Source organism: Porites lutea, chromosome 13, assembly GCF_958299795.1.
Source record: "Porites lutea chromosome 13, jaPorLute2.1, whole genome shotgun sequence".
Taxonomy (NCBI): Eukaryota; Metazoa; Cnidaria; class Anthozoa; order Scleractinia; family Poritidae; genus Porites; species Porites lutea.
The window spans coordinates 17,545,128-17,559,254 of NC_133213.1; the positions used below are offsets into that span (position 1 = coordinate 17,545,128).

Below are 14,127 nucleotides of genomic sequence, written 5' to 3' on the forward strand. Positions count from 1 at the left end.
AGCCTCTTACGCAGACGTTTTTAGTGGCTCCTCACGCGTGGGACAGGAACGCGTGACGAAACCCTAAGAACGTCTGCGTAGGAGACGGACATCTAGCAAGAAAGGCCACTAAGAGTTGGTCCCTGCCTTTCTTTGCTTCTTTTACTTTTTTCTCTCTAAGACGGACTCATAGTGCAGGTCCCATGATGTCCATATTAGGTAGAGTTGACCGTGCACCCATCCATCTCTCCTTCTTTGTAAATTACGTGCTCCCTCCATACCCACCCTTCCCCTAACTTACGTAAACATCTAGAATCACGGATATACACTCTCAGAAGTCACGGAGACGAGCAAAATAATGGTAGCGCGGCGTTTTTGTACATCAATGGTTTGTTTTTAGCTCCTTGAACTTTTATTTCAGCGTTTTTCAACACCTTGTCCTTGCGCCGATTAGAAATCGATGTAATCTCCAACATAAAAAGGGTCGTTCGATCGACTGAGTCCATATTTGACTTTGATTGGGCTAAATATAGCTCTTGGTGTCGTGTGTTCATCTTACGATGCGTGCTTATCCTATAGGGAGCAAAGTCTAACATGTGAGTGGAACAAAAGCGTCTTAGTCGTGTTTGGCTGAGCACAGACACCACACGCAACAAACGGAAAGACTGTCTTTTTTTACGCGCTCCCAAACCTGTTAATATATCGAGCAATACTGGTATGAATTTAGCCAGTCAGTGCCAAAGGAACAACATGAAATCCTTCAGCGTTGCCCGAACGCCGACTTTGGATCGGGATCTACGAATAAGGCGTTTCCATAGCGAGGATACACACCGAGTTCACAATCTGTTCTTGGAGGAGACGAGATGTATGTTATGGCCGATGTTTGTCCAGGCTGTTCGAAGTCCGCCTGCAGTCGTTTTACATGTCATGTTGATGTTCGCTGGAGTAATATTCGCCAGATCTTGCATTTTGGCACTCTTTGGAGGGATTTTCGCCTTCTCTGGGGTCTTCGTCTACGTTTATCACTGGTTTTATAACTATTTGACCAGCTCTCTGAGAGGAGACTTAAGTAACATCACACAGGTACCCGGAATTTTCCTTTGATTAAACGAAAGTCAGTATTTACTTAAATTTAATAGTTGTTTTACGCGAAAAGGGTGCAAACCGCGTCCATAGAGTAATAGCTGCTCATGCGAGAACAACTATTAAAGATAAGCTATTAAGATCGGAAACAAATATATGTAGTTTGAAGGTATTTAGTATGCCAAGTTATAACAGAAGTGACAAGAAGCCAACACTCGGTGCATGCATTTTGATAGACTTTAAGAAAACAAACTAGTTGTGAACTCCGCAAAGACGGTTTATCCGTTTTTTTAAAAAAAGCATAACAAATCAAATAAAGTCTGTTTCTTTACCTTCCTTTTCAAAACAATGAAAAAATTCCAAGTCTAGTTTCTAAGGCTAGAGAAAAACTTCAATTTAAATTTTAAGAACTTGAATTATTGTTTGTTCCAGAGCCATTATTGCCACCACACGCTTTAATGAAAACACACTTTGAATTTTACAGATTTTTAAATTCTTTTCAATGCAACCGCAAAGAAACAATCTAGAGTAACACAGTGAATAGATTGAATTCCCAGCACGTAGTCAACTTTTCGCCTCGTTTTATGAAAGACAATTTTGGAATTTCTGGAAGTTTTTTTGAGGCTGAACGCTTCTTGCACCTTCACGTAGCTTTTATATCTAATAAAAAAAAAAGACTTTTCCAAAAACTCAGCTGATGCAGTAATGGAGTAATGATGTGCCAAAGCGATACTATTGCTAAATGTATTATTGTGTATGTTAAATACACACAAAACATCCGTCCTAAATTTGATCTTGACAGAAACGTCGTGTACGGTGTCCTGAGGGCCTCGATATTTTTGGCATTTACCGTGATTTCCTAGTTCTCAAAACCGCGGGTTTCCGCCTGCCAGTTTTCATTTGATGTAGAACATTCAAACCCGCAAAAGACTAAAATTTTGGCGGCCATCCTTTTAATCTTTTCTTATCTAAAACTGCCCTAATTTGGACAGTACCCTTAATTTTCATTTTGTAACAAAATTGTTTCCTTAAACTTCGATGTTTTACGTGCATAATGTTTAAAAGTACATAAGGAAACAAATGAGAACTATGGCTTGCCTTCTGAATATCATTTCTAGAAAGATAGAAACTTTTTCAGAGCGTTCTGTGGTAACACATTTAACGACACTTTTTCAGTTTAGATAGGTGAAAGAACCCAGGTCACTAGGTCAAAGGAGAAAAGCTGGCAAATAGTTAGAAATGACTTTCAGAAATTGAAGTAAACATCACGGGCATTTGTTGAAGACTGGTTTTACCACTTATAAAAAACAGCGAAAGTTCTTTTATTGTGGAAGTCCCCTGGATCCAAAATTCCTAAAATTTCTGTATTGCGTGCCCTTTCTTGGAGTACGAAGATTCTGGAAATACTTTTAGGTCTGGATTTTTTCTGGAACAAATTCAAAACGTGACATGATATCTAAGGAAGAGTATTTCGAATGGAGAGAAAGAACCTTAGAAGCTGGTAGATTTTTCTGGAAACCAAAAAACGCGAAAAATCTTTTTCGGCTTTTCTTTGCGTAGTTTGATCTACACTTAAACACATATTAAAGCATCTTAATTTCCGTTTCTGAGCACGCGCGCTTATCTGTTTGTAATTGTATCACGATTAAAGTTGACGTACACCCTAAAAAAATTACGAAAGTCTGTTAGATGCGTAAAACATCTTATAAACCACATCAAAGATCAGCGTAAAGTTTCATTTATCATTAATTTTGTGGAAATCACATCAATCAAACATCGGTTTTCCTTTCAGTAAAGGATTTTACTAATAGCGACATTGGTAATATCTTAAAGCGTTTTCCACCCGCCTAAAAAGTTAGCAAACAGCGTCAGAAGAAAGTTCTAGCAATTAGATCTCTTTTGAACGCAAAACTTTTATCCTCAGATTGAAAAAACACGAAAACACCTAGTCCCCAACTTTGCCCACAAAGGCACGAGGATCCACGCGCGTGAAATTCCACGTGCGTTGCAACCGTATGTTGCTGCTGCACGCGAGATGTGATCTGATCTTTTGACCCAGTAGCAAAATAATCGACTGGAAGATAAACTTGTTTTTCTTAGAGGAGAACGTGATTTCTTTTCACATATTCTAACTTGTTTTGTCAATGGTTTGCTTTCAATTATCTTTTTTGCATAATCATTGTGAAATTAATGAAAAAGCAGAGGGCTATTCAGATAATAAAAGCCTTTGCTGGAACAAAGAAAACATAATGCCGTCAAAACGCTGTAAAATGCTAAAACCACGCACACTAAGAATGTCTTCCATTCACTCTTCAGGTCAAAAAGTTAGTTACGTAACGATAGCAAAAACTGAAATACGTTGGTTATTATAACTCAAGTTTCACCGCCACCGATAGATATCATGAAATATCAAATCTCGGAAACTGCTCTAATGGGATAGCAAGCGGCGTCTTCAAGAAATGTTTTGCGGTTGCCAAGCCTTTAGAATACAATTTCGCTCATCACCTCTCACTCTCTCAACACTGATCGAACGAGTTCGAGGCCTGTTTGGGGGGGTGGGGGGGAACTTCCCATATGAAAGGGGCGGGGATACTCGTCGGAAATTTTGAATTAAACCTCTAAAGGAGACCAATCTGGGCGTGGCCCAACCTTTTTTTGACCCCTTAAAGGGATCATTTTTAACTTTGATTACATGAATCGAGTAAATAAAACGAATTGAAAATATCTAATTTTTCAATGTTTCTTCAAGTGCAACCCTAAAAGAGACCTTTAAAGCTAAATGTAATGGTCTCTTGCCCAGAACACCCTAAGAGAGATTAAAATCTGAAATAAGCGAGACGACGAGCATCCCCGCCTCTTTCATATGGGAGTCTCCCCCGGTTCGAGGTCCTTGATGTACTGTAAGAGCAAGGGACCAAGTTTTTTCATCTCAAAAAAGAAGGGAAACAAATTTGTACGTGAATCAACATATAGCTACATATATATTTATTGTACAAATACTGGTAACTTAGCTGCTCAATTTTTATTTGTCCCACATCTCTTGAAAATAAGGATAATTTTTATTCAGTCGACGCATACTGGGGAGGTGCGCCATTTAACCCGACTTGAGGTGATTTGATTTGACTTGAGAGTAAAAAGCCGCCAAACTGATCAATCACAGGGCCTTTTTGGCCAACAGTTTTGCTCATGGTACTATAAAGGAGTGCCCCTAACCCGTCATTTTGCTCAATCCCGTAATCCCGATGGTTTTTCTTGGCATACCTCATCCCGCATCCCGCATCCCGCACTAATAATCACCGTAAAACGTTTGTTAAAAATTGCCGCATCTAGCGCTAGCCTTTATTCCTGACCTAAACGTTTGTTGCTAACAAGCTTTTTCTTTATTGCTCTTCTTTCAGAATTATTTATCCAAGGCAAAGTGCAATTTCCTTGTGGCGGAGTTCGACATCTCCATCGTGGGTTTTATAGCCATCGATCAAATATCTGAAAGTGTTGCGTCTGTTAAACGAATTTCTGTTGATGTGTGCTTTGGCGGACAGCGAAAGTACATTGCCACAAAGCTGTTGCAAGAAGCATTTAAGTTTTGTCAAGAGTGCGGCTACAATGAGTTAGTCATGGAAATCCCCGGAACTAATAAGCCAAAGGTTCATCGATTACATCGCAGCGAGACCAAGAATAAACAAGACTTATTTATCGCACGGCAAGGTTAAAACAAAAACTATGTGTATCACGTGATGTGCATGCTCAGCTGTGACATCATAATCCAGAAAATGCGTGACTTTCTAGGTCTCACGCGATCACCTGATTATCCTTCGTGACTTCATCACAGATACATGTCACTACAGAACAGGGACGTTCATAACGTTGGGTCGGTTCCTTTTGGAACAGTCGTGTTGTTTAAAGCGCACGAGGTCCACAGTGGAAATGAGGCCAGAACTGACTTTCCGGAGAGCATTGCAAAAAGCTGTAAACGAAGGAAATGGCTACGAATTCTAAGCTAAGAGTTTATCTTATCATGATCATAATGGTTCTGCAAGCGAACATTCAAACACCAAAGGATTGGTGAAGTCAAAGCGCCCGAAAATGTACGCATGCGCATTGTAGTTAAGTTTTCGACATCATCTGATAAGTTGCAAAATAGGACCTTTGTCACATCAGTTAGGTATTTAATAGTTCAGCTTTGGAACTACAAGGAATAGTAATTCGAGGTGCTTTTCGACCCTGAAACAACAGAATTGTGGCCAGAAATAGAAAGCATAAGGAAGGGACAATAACATCGATAATCTTGGCGTTCGTTTAAGAAAGTGATAAATTTTAAAATTCATACTGAAACTGAAATTCAAAATGTTACCAAATAAGAGGATATGAACCTTTTTAAGGATTGTTCCTATTGTTGTCATGGTCAAAGGCGTTTACGAACTAGTTACCTTATGTCTGCAATTTGCAGCTGTAAGTTTTGTAAATAAATTTATGTAAATAAAACTTGTAAATACACTTGTAAACAAATAAATTAGGAACACAGTTTAACTTGTGGTTCATGTTCTGACGGTAATTTAGGCCAGAAACATTTAATTCTAGCTGGCTATCCAGCGGGGTATACTAACCAATGACGTCCCAGTTACAGATACCAGTCAGGCCATCTAACTACGTATACCGTAGACTGATGAGCCACGGAACAACTTGTGGTAAACGTGGCCGTATATTTGGCTCGATCCTGTATCAGATTGTATCCTGTATCACTGAATACCTTGAGTTTCGCCAATTCGTACAGAATGCTTTATTAGTCGATCCTCTATTAAGGGTTTACCTTCGGGGGGGGGGGGGGGGGGGCACGGATTTTTCACAGCCAGCGAGCAAGTTCTCGAGTGCCCCGCCGCCAGAGCGCCCGGGTGAGCTTGCATATCTTCTATTGACAAATGCGACCTCTTTCATATACCTAGTTTAGAAAACAGCGTCCTTTTGACTCCTGTTAATGCACCCTCTTTTCAATCTGAATATACCACTAGACCAAAAATTTTCTTGTCTATTTTCAAAGCCATAAAATGCATGTGTTATCCCATTTTAGGTCCTTCTGTAGACCGAAATCGAAATCAAATTGTTTCCTACTCCGTTGTGACATACCTTCCCTTTCATTTATCTGAAGCCTAAAAAAAGGTGTGCCCCTTTGGGGTGGAGCCTACCCTTTAAGGACGTTATAGGGAGTACCCATCTGAGGATACCCTCTACAGTCAAACCTCTATTAAGCGATCATCTTCGGGAATTAGCCAGGTGACCGCTGAATGGAGTAATGTTGTTCTTAAGGGAGCGCGTGTTTACAATCAAGCACATCATCGGCAATTTTAAAATCTCATTCAACATGAAGAGAGAAATTCAGTTATGGTCGTCTAATTTGGTGAAGCAAGTCACTTTGCTCAGCGCTAGCGAGAGTTCTTTGTCACCAAAAATACGCCATTTAGTGATTGCTATGTAACAAGGTGACCGTTTGACAGAGGCAAATTACAATAAAATTGGCCATTTGAGAAATCAAAATGGTGACCGCGTCCGCTTAATAGAGGTGACCGTTGAATAGAGGCCATATTTACAGTAAATATGAGAAGCAAATTTCGGAAAATTGATAGGTGACCGCTTAGCCTCCCACGCAGACGTTCTTAGGGGCCTTCGTGGGGCAGGAAAGCGTGGCGAACCCCTAAGAAACTCTGCGTGGGAGGCTAGATACATTTACGATTTAGGTCTGTCACTCCATACTGAGCATTTTTTGGCCGCTCTAAAAAGAAAAAAGGAAAACAAAAGTGACTGAAATAGCGCATATGAGCGCAGAGCAATAAAAGTGTTAATAAATGTTTGAAATTGCAGTTTTAAAAGCAGCCAGTGAATTAGACAATGCTACATCCCTTAGGAGTTTATTCCATTTCGTACAGCCCCGAAGGTAAAAATTGTCAGTAATCACTGTGAACATATCATCTGTTCAGCGACCAACTTAATAATTAGGAGCAAGGTTGAACCCGTCCTCTGTTCCCTAAGGATGGTCGCTAGACCTTCGACGGTTGTTCATTGTATAGATAGATCCCGGCCATACAGAATTATTTTCAATATTAAAACTACGAGGAAAAAAATCACCCCCTTAGTGGCCATCACGTGTGATACCCATCACTAACTAAGTAAGTAGTTATTTTAGATCTCCTGATGTCATACAAGAAAAGCATTGCAGTCAGGAACAAAAGGTTTTTAAGAGGATCTGATCTAGAGAGCGTTTCGTGAGGGAGTCGAGGAGGCCAAATATGGTCTTAACAAAGACCGTCATGAAAGTCACAATGAACGAACGCGGCCTACACCTTTTCGTGTTTAATTCTGGAAGTTGTTCATTTTTTGCATGTTGCTTGGTCTTTGAAAGTTGGTTTGCCTGTGGTGGAACGAAAGAAGGTTGGTACCGAAGATCCAGCATGCCTTGCCCGGCGCCATTTTACCCCCAGCAGTGTCCGATTCTTTCTCTTCTTCCCTCGTGTTCAAAATGAAAGTTCGTGGAGAGGTAACCAACATTAAAATTTACCGGTTTTTCGAACCCTTTTAGTGGAGAAATACACATTGCAACATTTATAGCAAAGCGTAGCCCTATCGCTTCCCAACTATAAGCTGTATTTCGTTTCTTGTCTTGTCCGTTTCTGTTTTATCGAACCGGGAGTTTTGTTTTAACATGGCTACATTTACCACGCAAGGCTGGGATATTTTGTCTTATTTTCGTTTTTTACTGGTGTTACACCATTGGAATTTCTGGCATAGGGTTTTGCTTTGATTCTAAATTCGGTTAAATTACAGTCGCTACAAAATAGAGATCACAGGCTTAGTTTACTCTCCATGACGAATGATTTGGATGGGAGCTTTTTACCAATGTAGTCGGATTCTGTGTAACTGAGTTATTTCGACATACGCTGTGCATTGTAGATTTGCGTAAAGTAACTAAAATAACAGGATTTCAATATAACTGGGAATCTAGCTATAACCTTCTTATAAAGGTACATTAGATTGTTTTGAATGATAAAAGTTAGTCTTTGGTTTTTGTGAACTGTTTTAAAGTAGATAGTGGAGTAATTTTGGAATGTACTGACATTTAAAGCTGTTCTGTAGGTAGAACAAGGGATATAATAAGTAGAGAATCAATAATTGACAATATTATAACAAGTGCCTGTGTATTCTGTTTAATTATTTTAATTGAGTCAAGACAAAAGTTGTCAAGCTAAGGCCTGGTGCAGATGCCGAACTTTTCATGAGCCGACCCTAATTCGTATTAAGGCCAACCCATATTATATAAACTGCTTGAATTGATTCAGATGCCGAGAATAATTCCAGTCGAACTAAATTTAAAAGGACAAAAATGCTCATTTTGGTCAAATTGCTTGCAAAATACATTATTATAATTTATGCATTAGGTTTTTGGTACATGAAAAGTTTGGTGTCTAAATTCAAATACGTTCTGAGGTTGTTCCATAGACTGGGCTAGGCGTAAAAAAATGGCTGAGCTGCTCCAAATTGAAATAGGTGTTCCTAATTGATTCAGATGCCAAGCTTTTCATGTACTTAATTCAGTGTATTAGGTTTAGCTCATGAAAAGATTGGCGTCTGAACAGGGCCTAAAAGCATGAAGCTAAGATTTTGCACATGAAAATTGCATTTGGCACTATCCTGGCAATGGTGTTTTGTCCTAGGGCTATAGGAGAATTATACAAATATTGTCTATTGTATGCTGTAAAACGGTATGATCTTGGTCTCAACTTTCTGATCCAGAGGTAATTGCTGGATTTCTAGTTTCAGTCTGTTTCCTGCATGGGAAAGAAAAAATTGATTGGGATTTTATTGTTTTATGTACAGTTATGACACTCCTCTGTCCAAGATGAGTTTTAACTCCAATTGTTTTGTCAATTATTACATAAATTTGAGATGGGGGAAACTCAACCTTTGTCAGATTTACTGAAAAGTATATCAGACAAAGATTTCCATTTCAAGATAAATTTCCCTGTCAATAAATTGCTGTTGCGGGAGGTACATGTAGAATTTACTTTCTTATTTACTGTGTCTTTTTTTCTCCTTTTTTTCAGCTGAAAGAATTTGAAATCATTGGCAGGGCTCTGCCAACAGAGAAGAACTCTTCTCCTCCACTCTACAAAATGAGGATTTTTGCCCCTGATGAGGTCATAGGCAAATCAAAGTACTGGTACTTTGTTTCCAAACTTAAGAAGATCAAGAAGTCAACTGGAGAGATTGTTTCCTGCAGACGGGTTTGTATATTCATGTCCTTAAACTGCATGGGCAGATCCAGGAATTTTCGATTGGGGGTCCAAACTTTGGCTCAGAAAGGACTGTTGAAATTTTTTTGGGGCAATTTACTTCTCACAGAGACGTCCACTTGTTTTTTAATCTGTGAATGTTCATCACCGTTGGGCAGGAAATTTTGCTTTGGGAGCAGAGGTGAACAGATCATAGGAGGGTGCCCAAAAACAATGACATTTTTTTATTATCCCTGGAATTTAGTCTAGTGGCAAAGTGCAAAGCGTGTTTCACTAAATAAAATCAACCTGTTTAAAAGTGGTATATGATCCTGTCACTGTAAGAATTTCAGTCTCAAACAAGTGTCACGTCTGAAAGGGGGTAGGGGGGTGTCTAGATGCCCGGACCCTCCCCCTGGATCCGCCGCTGAACTATTAACTGAATAGGTCAAGTGAGGGCTTAAGCCACTGTGTAACTGTATATTTTGTTGTATTCCAAGCTTTTGCAGATGCACAGCATCATCAGAAAATGATGATTCTCTGATTAAATACCTTTAATTAAGAAAGCGGTTTTAGTTTGATGAGATCATGATTACTATTTAACACAGAATTCCTTGAAAATGTCCAAAGTTATACAATCTGTGTTTTAAACACGAAACTTGATAGTGGACATCCATATTATTGACAGTTGTCAAAAAAGGTTATCCACTGACCACTGTCATATGACTGTATCACAGGCTCAAATGTACAAGTCATTGAGGTGATGTGTTTTTTTAAAGTTATCTGCTGACTAGTTATTGGTTTTTAATTGACTGCTGGCTCAGATATAAAAATTCTCATTGTCAAAGAAGCTGTGTCCTTGATCCAACCCATCGCCAGGTTTGTTTCTGTTCTATGAACACAGCCTCAACAGGGTCCGAAATTAACTTTTTAATACGAGCGCCAACTGGCGATCAAGTATAAATTTTCGGTCGCCAGAGGGCAAATTGTGGTCGCCAAAAATTCCCCCTCCCTTTTTTTCAAATAAAAGTTTAAACACCAATAAAAAATGCATGGTATGGACGTTTTTGTGCTTAAAAATTGCAATGCTTCCGCTCCCGATATCAGAAAGAAACCGTACGTGTACGAGTGGTCTCATTTTTTCCACAAATTACTTTTTGGAGATATACATGTAAAGCCATCTGATCTAGAACGTAGGAACAGAAAGCTGTCTGCCCATGACTGCACCAGATCATATCAAAACTATTTTCTTCCGATAACTACCACAAAACAATCCACAAAACAACCACGAAACATAGCCTCTATGTTGCTCATACCAGGCCACATTTTTTTTGTGCCACATTACTCGTAATGGCGGCTTGGAAACGTTCAACTCCTATTGATAGTAGCTGTTGTGGAGGTATTATTACAGGAAGCTTCGTTTCACTTTTAATTAAAAAATATCAGCAGGACAAAAAGTAAGACACGTGTTGGCAAATAGCTTTGAGGTTTCAATTCTTAGTCAGTTTCTCCGAATGTTTAAGTCCACAATAACAACCAGCTTTACAAGTCGCTAGCTGGCGACCAGCTATGAAATTCTGGTCGCCAGGACTAAATTTTTAGTCGCATTGGCGACCAGGAAGGCGCAATTTCGGACCCTGCTCAAATGACCTGTTACACAGGGTTGTTGAAAATTTCTTCCGGTGTTCTTATTCAATTCATTTAAAGAACAGTGCTAAGCAGGCTATATGATAAATAACTTATTAACCTCGTCTGTTCAGTAAATACAGGGAAATCTCAGACCTCGGCCTTGATGTATTGCCCTCACTATCACTTGGCCAATACATCAAGGCATTGAAAAGAGCTCTCAAATCAGTCTGCTTATGCTTGTTTCTCTCTGTGCCATAGATTTATGAGAAAAAGCCCCTGCAGATCAAGAACTTTGGTGTGTGGTTGCGTTATGACTCTCGCAGTGGTACCCACAACATGTACAGGGAATATCGTGACCTGACTGTGGCTTCTGCAGTTACTTCCTGCTGTTAGTATCAGCTTTCTAAGTTTATAGTGGAACCTCCATTAACCTCTCTTACAACGGCCAGTTCTCTACAACGGCCATTTCTCTGGCCACTTTCTTCTGTCCCCAAGGTGGCCATTGTGGAGAGGTTCATTTCTATTTTGAAATGTCCAATTGTTGGAGTGAATTTACCTTGTGCAACTTACCGTGTGGCAGAAAATTTTTGCGGGAGTTTATTTTTGCAGATTGGCGATGTTTGGTGTTTTGCGTGAACTAATTTTTGAGATTAGGACAGATTGGTTTTTCTTGCTGGGGATTAATTTTTGCGATTTTCAGAAAGTACCCAGTACCCAGCATTGATAATATTTTCATTGATGTTAAGTGTGTGCAATAGAAATACATATTTTTAAACAATACTACGGTATGGGTACCCTATGTAAAACCAGTAATTCATTGTATACGGTTTTGTTTCTGAATGAAAGAGGCAAGTTGTAATTGAACATACACGATTTCTTAGTACTGTATTTTTGTGTGGTGAATTGAAGTTAATTTAAGTTTACTCCAGAGTAAATTTTTGCGGCAAAAATGTTTGCGGTAATTTTTATCTTTGCGGGAACTTATTTTTGCTGATCTCTGGAAAAATTGCAAGAATTAGAACCTGCAAAAATTTCGTGCCACACAGTATTTCCTTAAACGTTTAAAAAATTGTCGCCTTCCTGAGTAGCACGCTTTAGCATGGATTAAGTCATGAAATTGGGCCTAATACAATTGCTAATGCCCTTAAATTTCCCGCAAAGCCAACCAAATTCTTTCATGAAGGGAAAAAAAAATGGTCGCAATGGTGGACATCCAAACAACTTTGTTTTGTTACAGAAAAGTGGCTCATGTTCCCAAAATATTTCACCTTCCCTAAGTCTACTGTTAGCAACTTATGTTGTAGTAGCTTTTTAGAATTGGCAACCACTTTGAAATATTTTGGGAGCCAAGTGGCTGTTGGAAAAAATATTAATTTCATGCCCCGTTAGGGAGGATGGGGAAGAATTTTGTGCCCAGGTTTTGAGCCTTAGAGTGACGTCAACAAGAGTTACTGCACCTGACAAGTTCTTGAATACCAGGTTGGTTTAGTCTAGGTTAATACCAGAGGAGATTTTTGTGGAGTCGTAAATGTTTCCCGATTTTAGCGTATTCACAGACATTTAACCACATCCGTAAATCTAAGGACATACAAATCGGTTACAGAGCTTTTACTTCAAAATCTCCAGGCACATGACCAGACTAGGACAATAAATTCTAGTTTGGATTAGTTGGATTAGCACATCTGCATGTAATCTGCAAAATGGGTGCAACATCAGAATGTTCCAGATTTTCCACCAATCTGGAAAATCTCCTCCAGTGTAAACCTAGCTTTGGAAAGAGGTCATACTCTAATGTTCTGTGGTCACAAGGGTGGGAGGTTGTGTACAGTTCTAACAACTCTATGTAAAAAACAACATGAGTAAGCTCTAACTTATGTGTAAATGATTGGTTGATTTTTGCTTGCAGACCGGGATATGGCTGCCAGGCATCGTGCACGAGGCTCAAGTATTCAGATCATGAAAGTTGATGTTATTCCAGCCAATAAGTGCCGAAGGCCACATGTCAAACAGCTTCATGTAAGCTATTTTTTTTTTAAATTTTTGTTAACAATTTCAGCAGTGATTCAAATGCACCAATCATCAACAGTTGGTGGGGTGGTGTTTGGTAAGGAAGGTCTCTCAGTATGTTCAGATATCTATTTTGAATCAGCCACTTCTGTGCTTTGAAGGTCAATTGAACTATTATCATGCTGTATTATACTAGAGAGGTCTTAAATCACTACCTTTAAATTAGCTTACTTGACATCTTTATGTACACTGTATGAAAAGTTATTAACACGCCTGAAAGTTATGGCACATCGCTAGTTGTTAACATCATCCAATAAACAGCAGCAATAAGCAGACAAAGTCAGGGTTGTCAGGCTGTGTTGTTAAAGTAAGCGGCCAGTCCAGAGATATTTTACTTAAACAACACCATCCGTAAAGAAATGCCAAGCAGAGTAGCTGGCAAATACTAATGAAGTAGGCGGCGATTTTTACCGGCAGCCAGCTACTTTTGACAACCCTGCAAGATGTTATTCCCACAAACTTTAGGAGTGAACACTTGGGTTGTTCTGTTTCTTGGGTCACCAAGAGAATAAAAATTACTAAACAGTTTACTAGACATTTTACCCTTACAGAAGGGTAGTTTTGATACATGAAAGTATGACATTGGGAATATGCTTGACCACCTAAATTTAGATTGATGCCTGTTTGTTACATTTGTTTTTGTTTCACAGAATTCCAAGATAAAGTTTCCTCTGCCCCACCGTGTCATCAAGTCGCACTTCAAATCTAAGTTTGTGGCTAAGCGTCCCAACACCTTCTATTGAAAATGATGTGAAATAACACTGGGAAGCAAATAAAAATCAATCTCTTAATACTGTGGATTTTGTTGTGTGTTTATTTGCTGTTGATAAATGTCTCCCGTTTATTTACTTGAGCCCAGTTAATGCAAACACCAAGGGGACATGTCATAGTGTTTATATTAAGCAGGCTGTCATAAAATATGTTTTAGTTTTAGAGTTACTTACTTATTGAAAGTGCAACTCGAAATCTAAAACTCAATGAAATGGCTTTGAAATGGCTCTAGAAACGAACAGACAGTAAAACACACAACACAAAATAAAGCAAGTTGAGTCATTTTTATTGTGATTTTTTTTTCAAAAAATGGAATTTTGGACATATTTTGTTTATTTTC

General features: G+C 39.0%; 2 protein-coding genes across 2 annotated transcripts; both read left to right on the forward strand.

Annotated features, from left to right (window-relative positions):
- Positions 1–318: 318 nt before the first annotated feature.
- Positions 319–5,589, forward strand: LOC140922226 (uncharacterized). The gene is made up of 2 exons (XM_073372209.1): positions 319–1,062; positions 4,461–5,589. Exons 1-2 carry the CDS (start codon positions 697–699, stop codon positions 4,770–4,772), a joined length of 678 nt encoding a protein of 225 aa, XP_073228310.1. The 5' UTR covers positions 319–696; the 3' UTR covers positions 4,773–5,589.
- A 1,877-nt stretch (positions 5,590–7,466) lies between these two features.
- On the forward strand, positions 7,467–13,814 carry LOC140922227 (large ribosomal subunit protein eL20-like). The gene is made up of 5 exons (XM_073372210.1): positions 7,467–7,588; positions 9,153–9,332; positions 11,208–11,337; positions 12,856–12,965; positions 13,667–13,814. Exons 1-5 carry the CDS (start codon positions 7,571–7,573, stop codon positions 13,757–13,759), a joined length of 531 nt encoding a protein of 176 aa, XP_073228311.1. The 5' UTR covers positions 7,467–7,570; the 3' UTR covers positions 13,760–13,814.
- Positions 13,815–14,127: the final 313 nt, after the last annotated feature.

Coding starts and splice junctions, on each gene's coding strand:
- LOC140922226 (XM_073372209.1), top strand. CDS start 697: ATGAATTTAGCCAGTCAGTGCCAAAGGAACAACATGAAATCCTTCAGC. Junction 1,063..4,460: donor ACTTAAGTAACATCACACAG/GTACCCGGAATT, acceptor CTCTTCTTTCAG/AATTATTTATCCAAGGCAAA.
- LOC140922227 (XM_073372210.1), top strand. Junction 9,333..11,207: donor AGATTGTTTCCTGCAGACGG/GTTTGTATATTC, acceptor TCTGTGCCATAG/ATTTATGAGAAAAAGCCCCT. Junction 12,966..13,666: donor CACATGTCAAACAGCTTCAT/GTAAGCTATTTT, acceptor TTTGTTTCACAG/AATTCCAAGATAAAGTTTCC.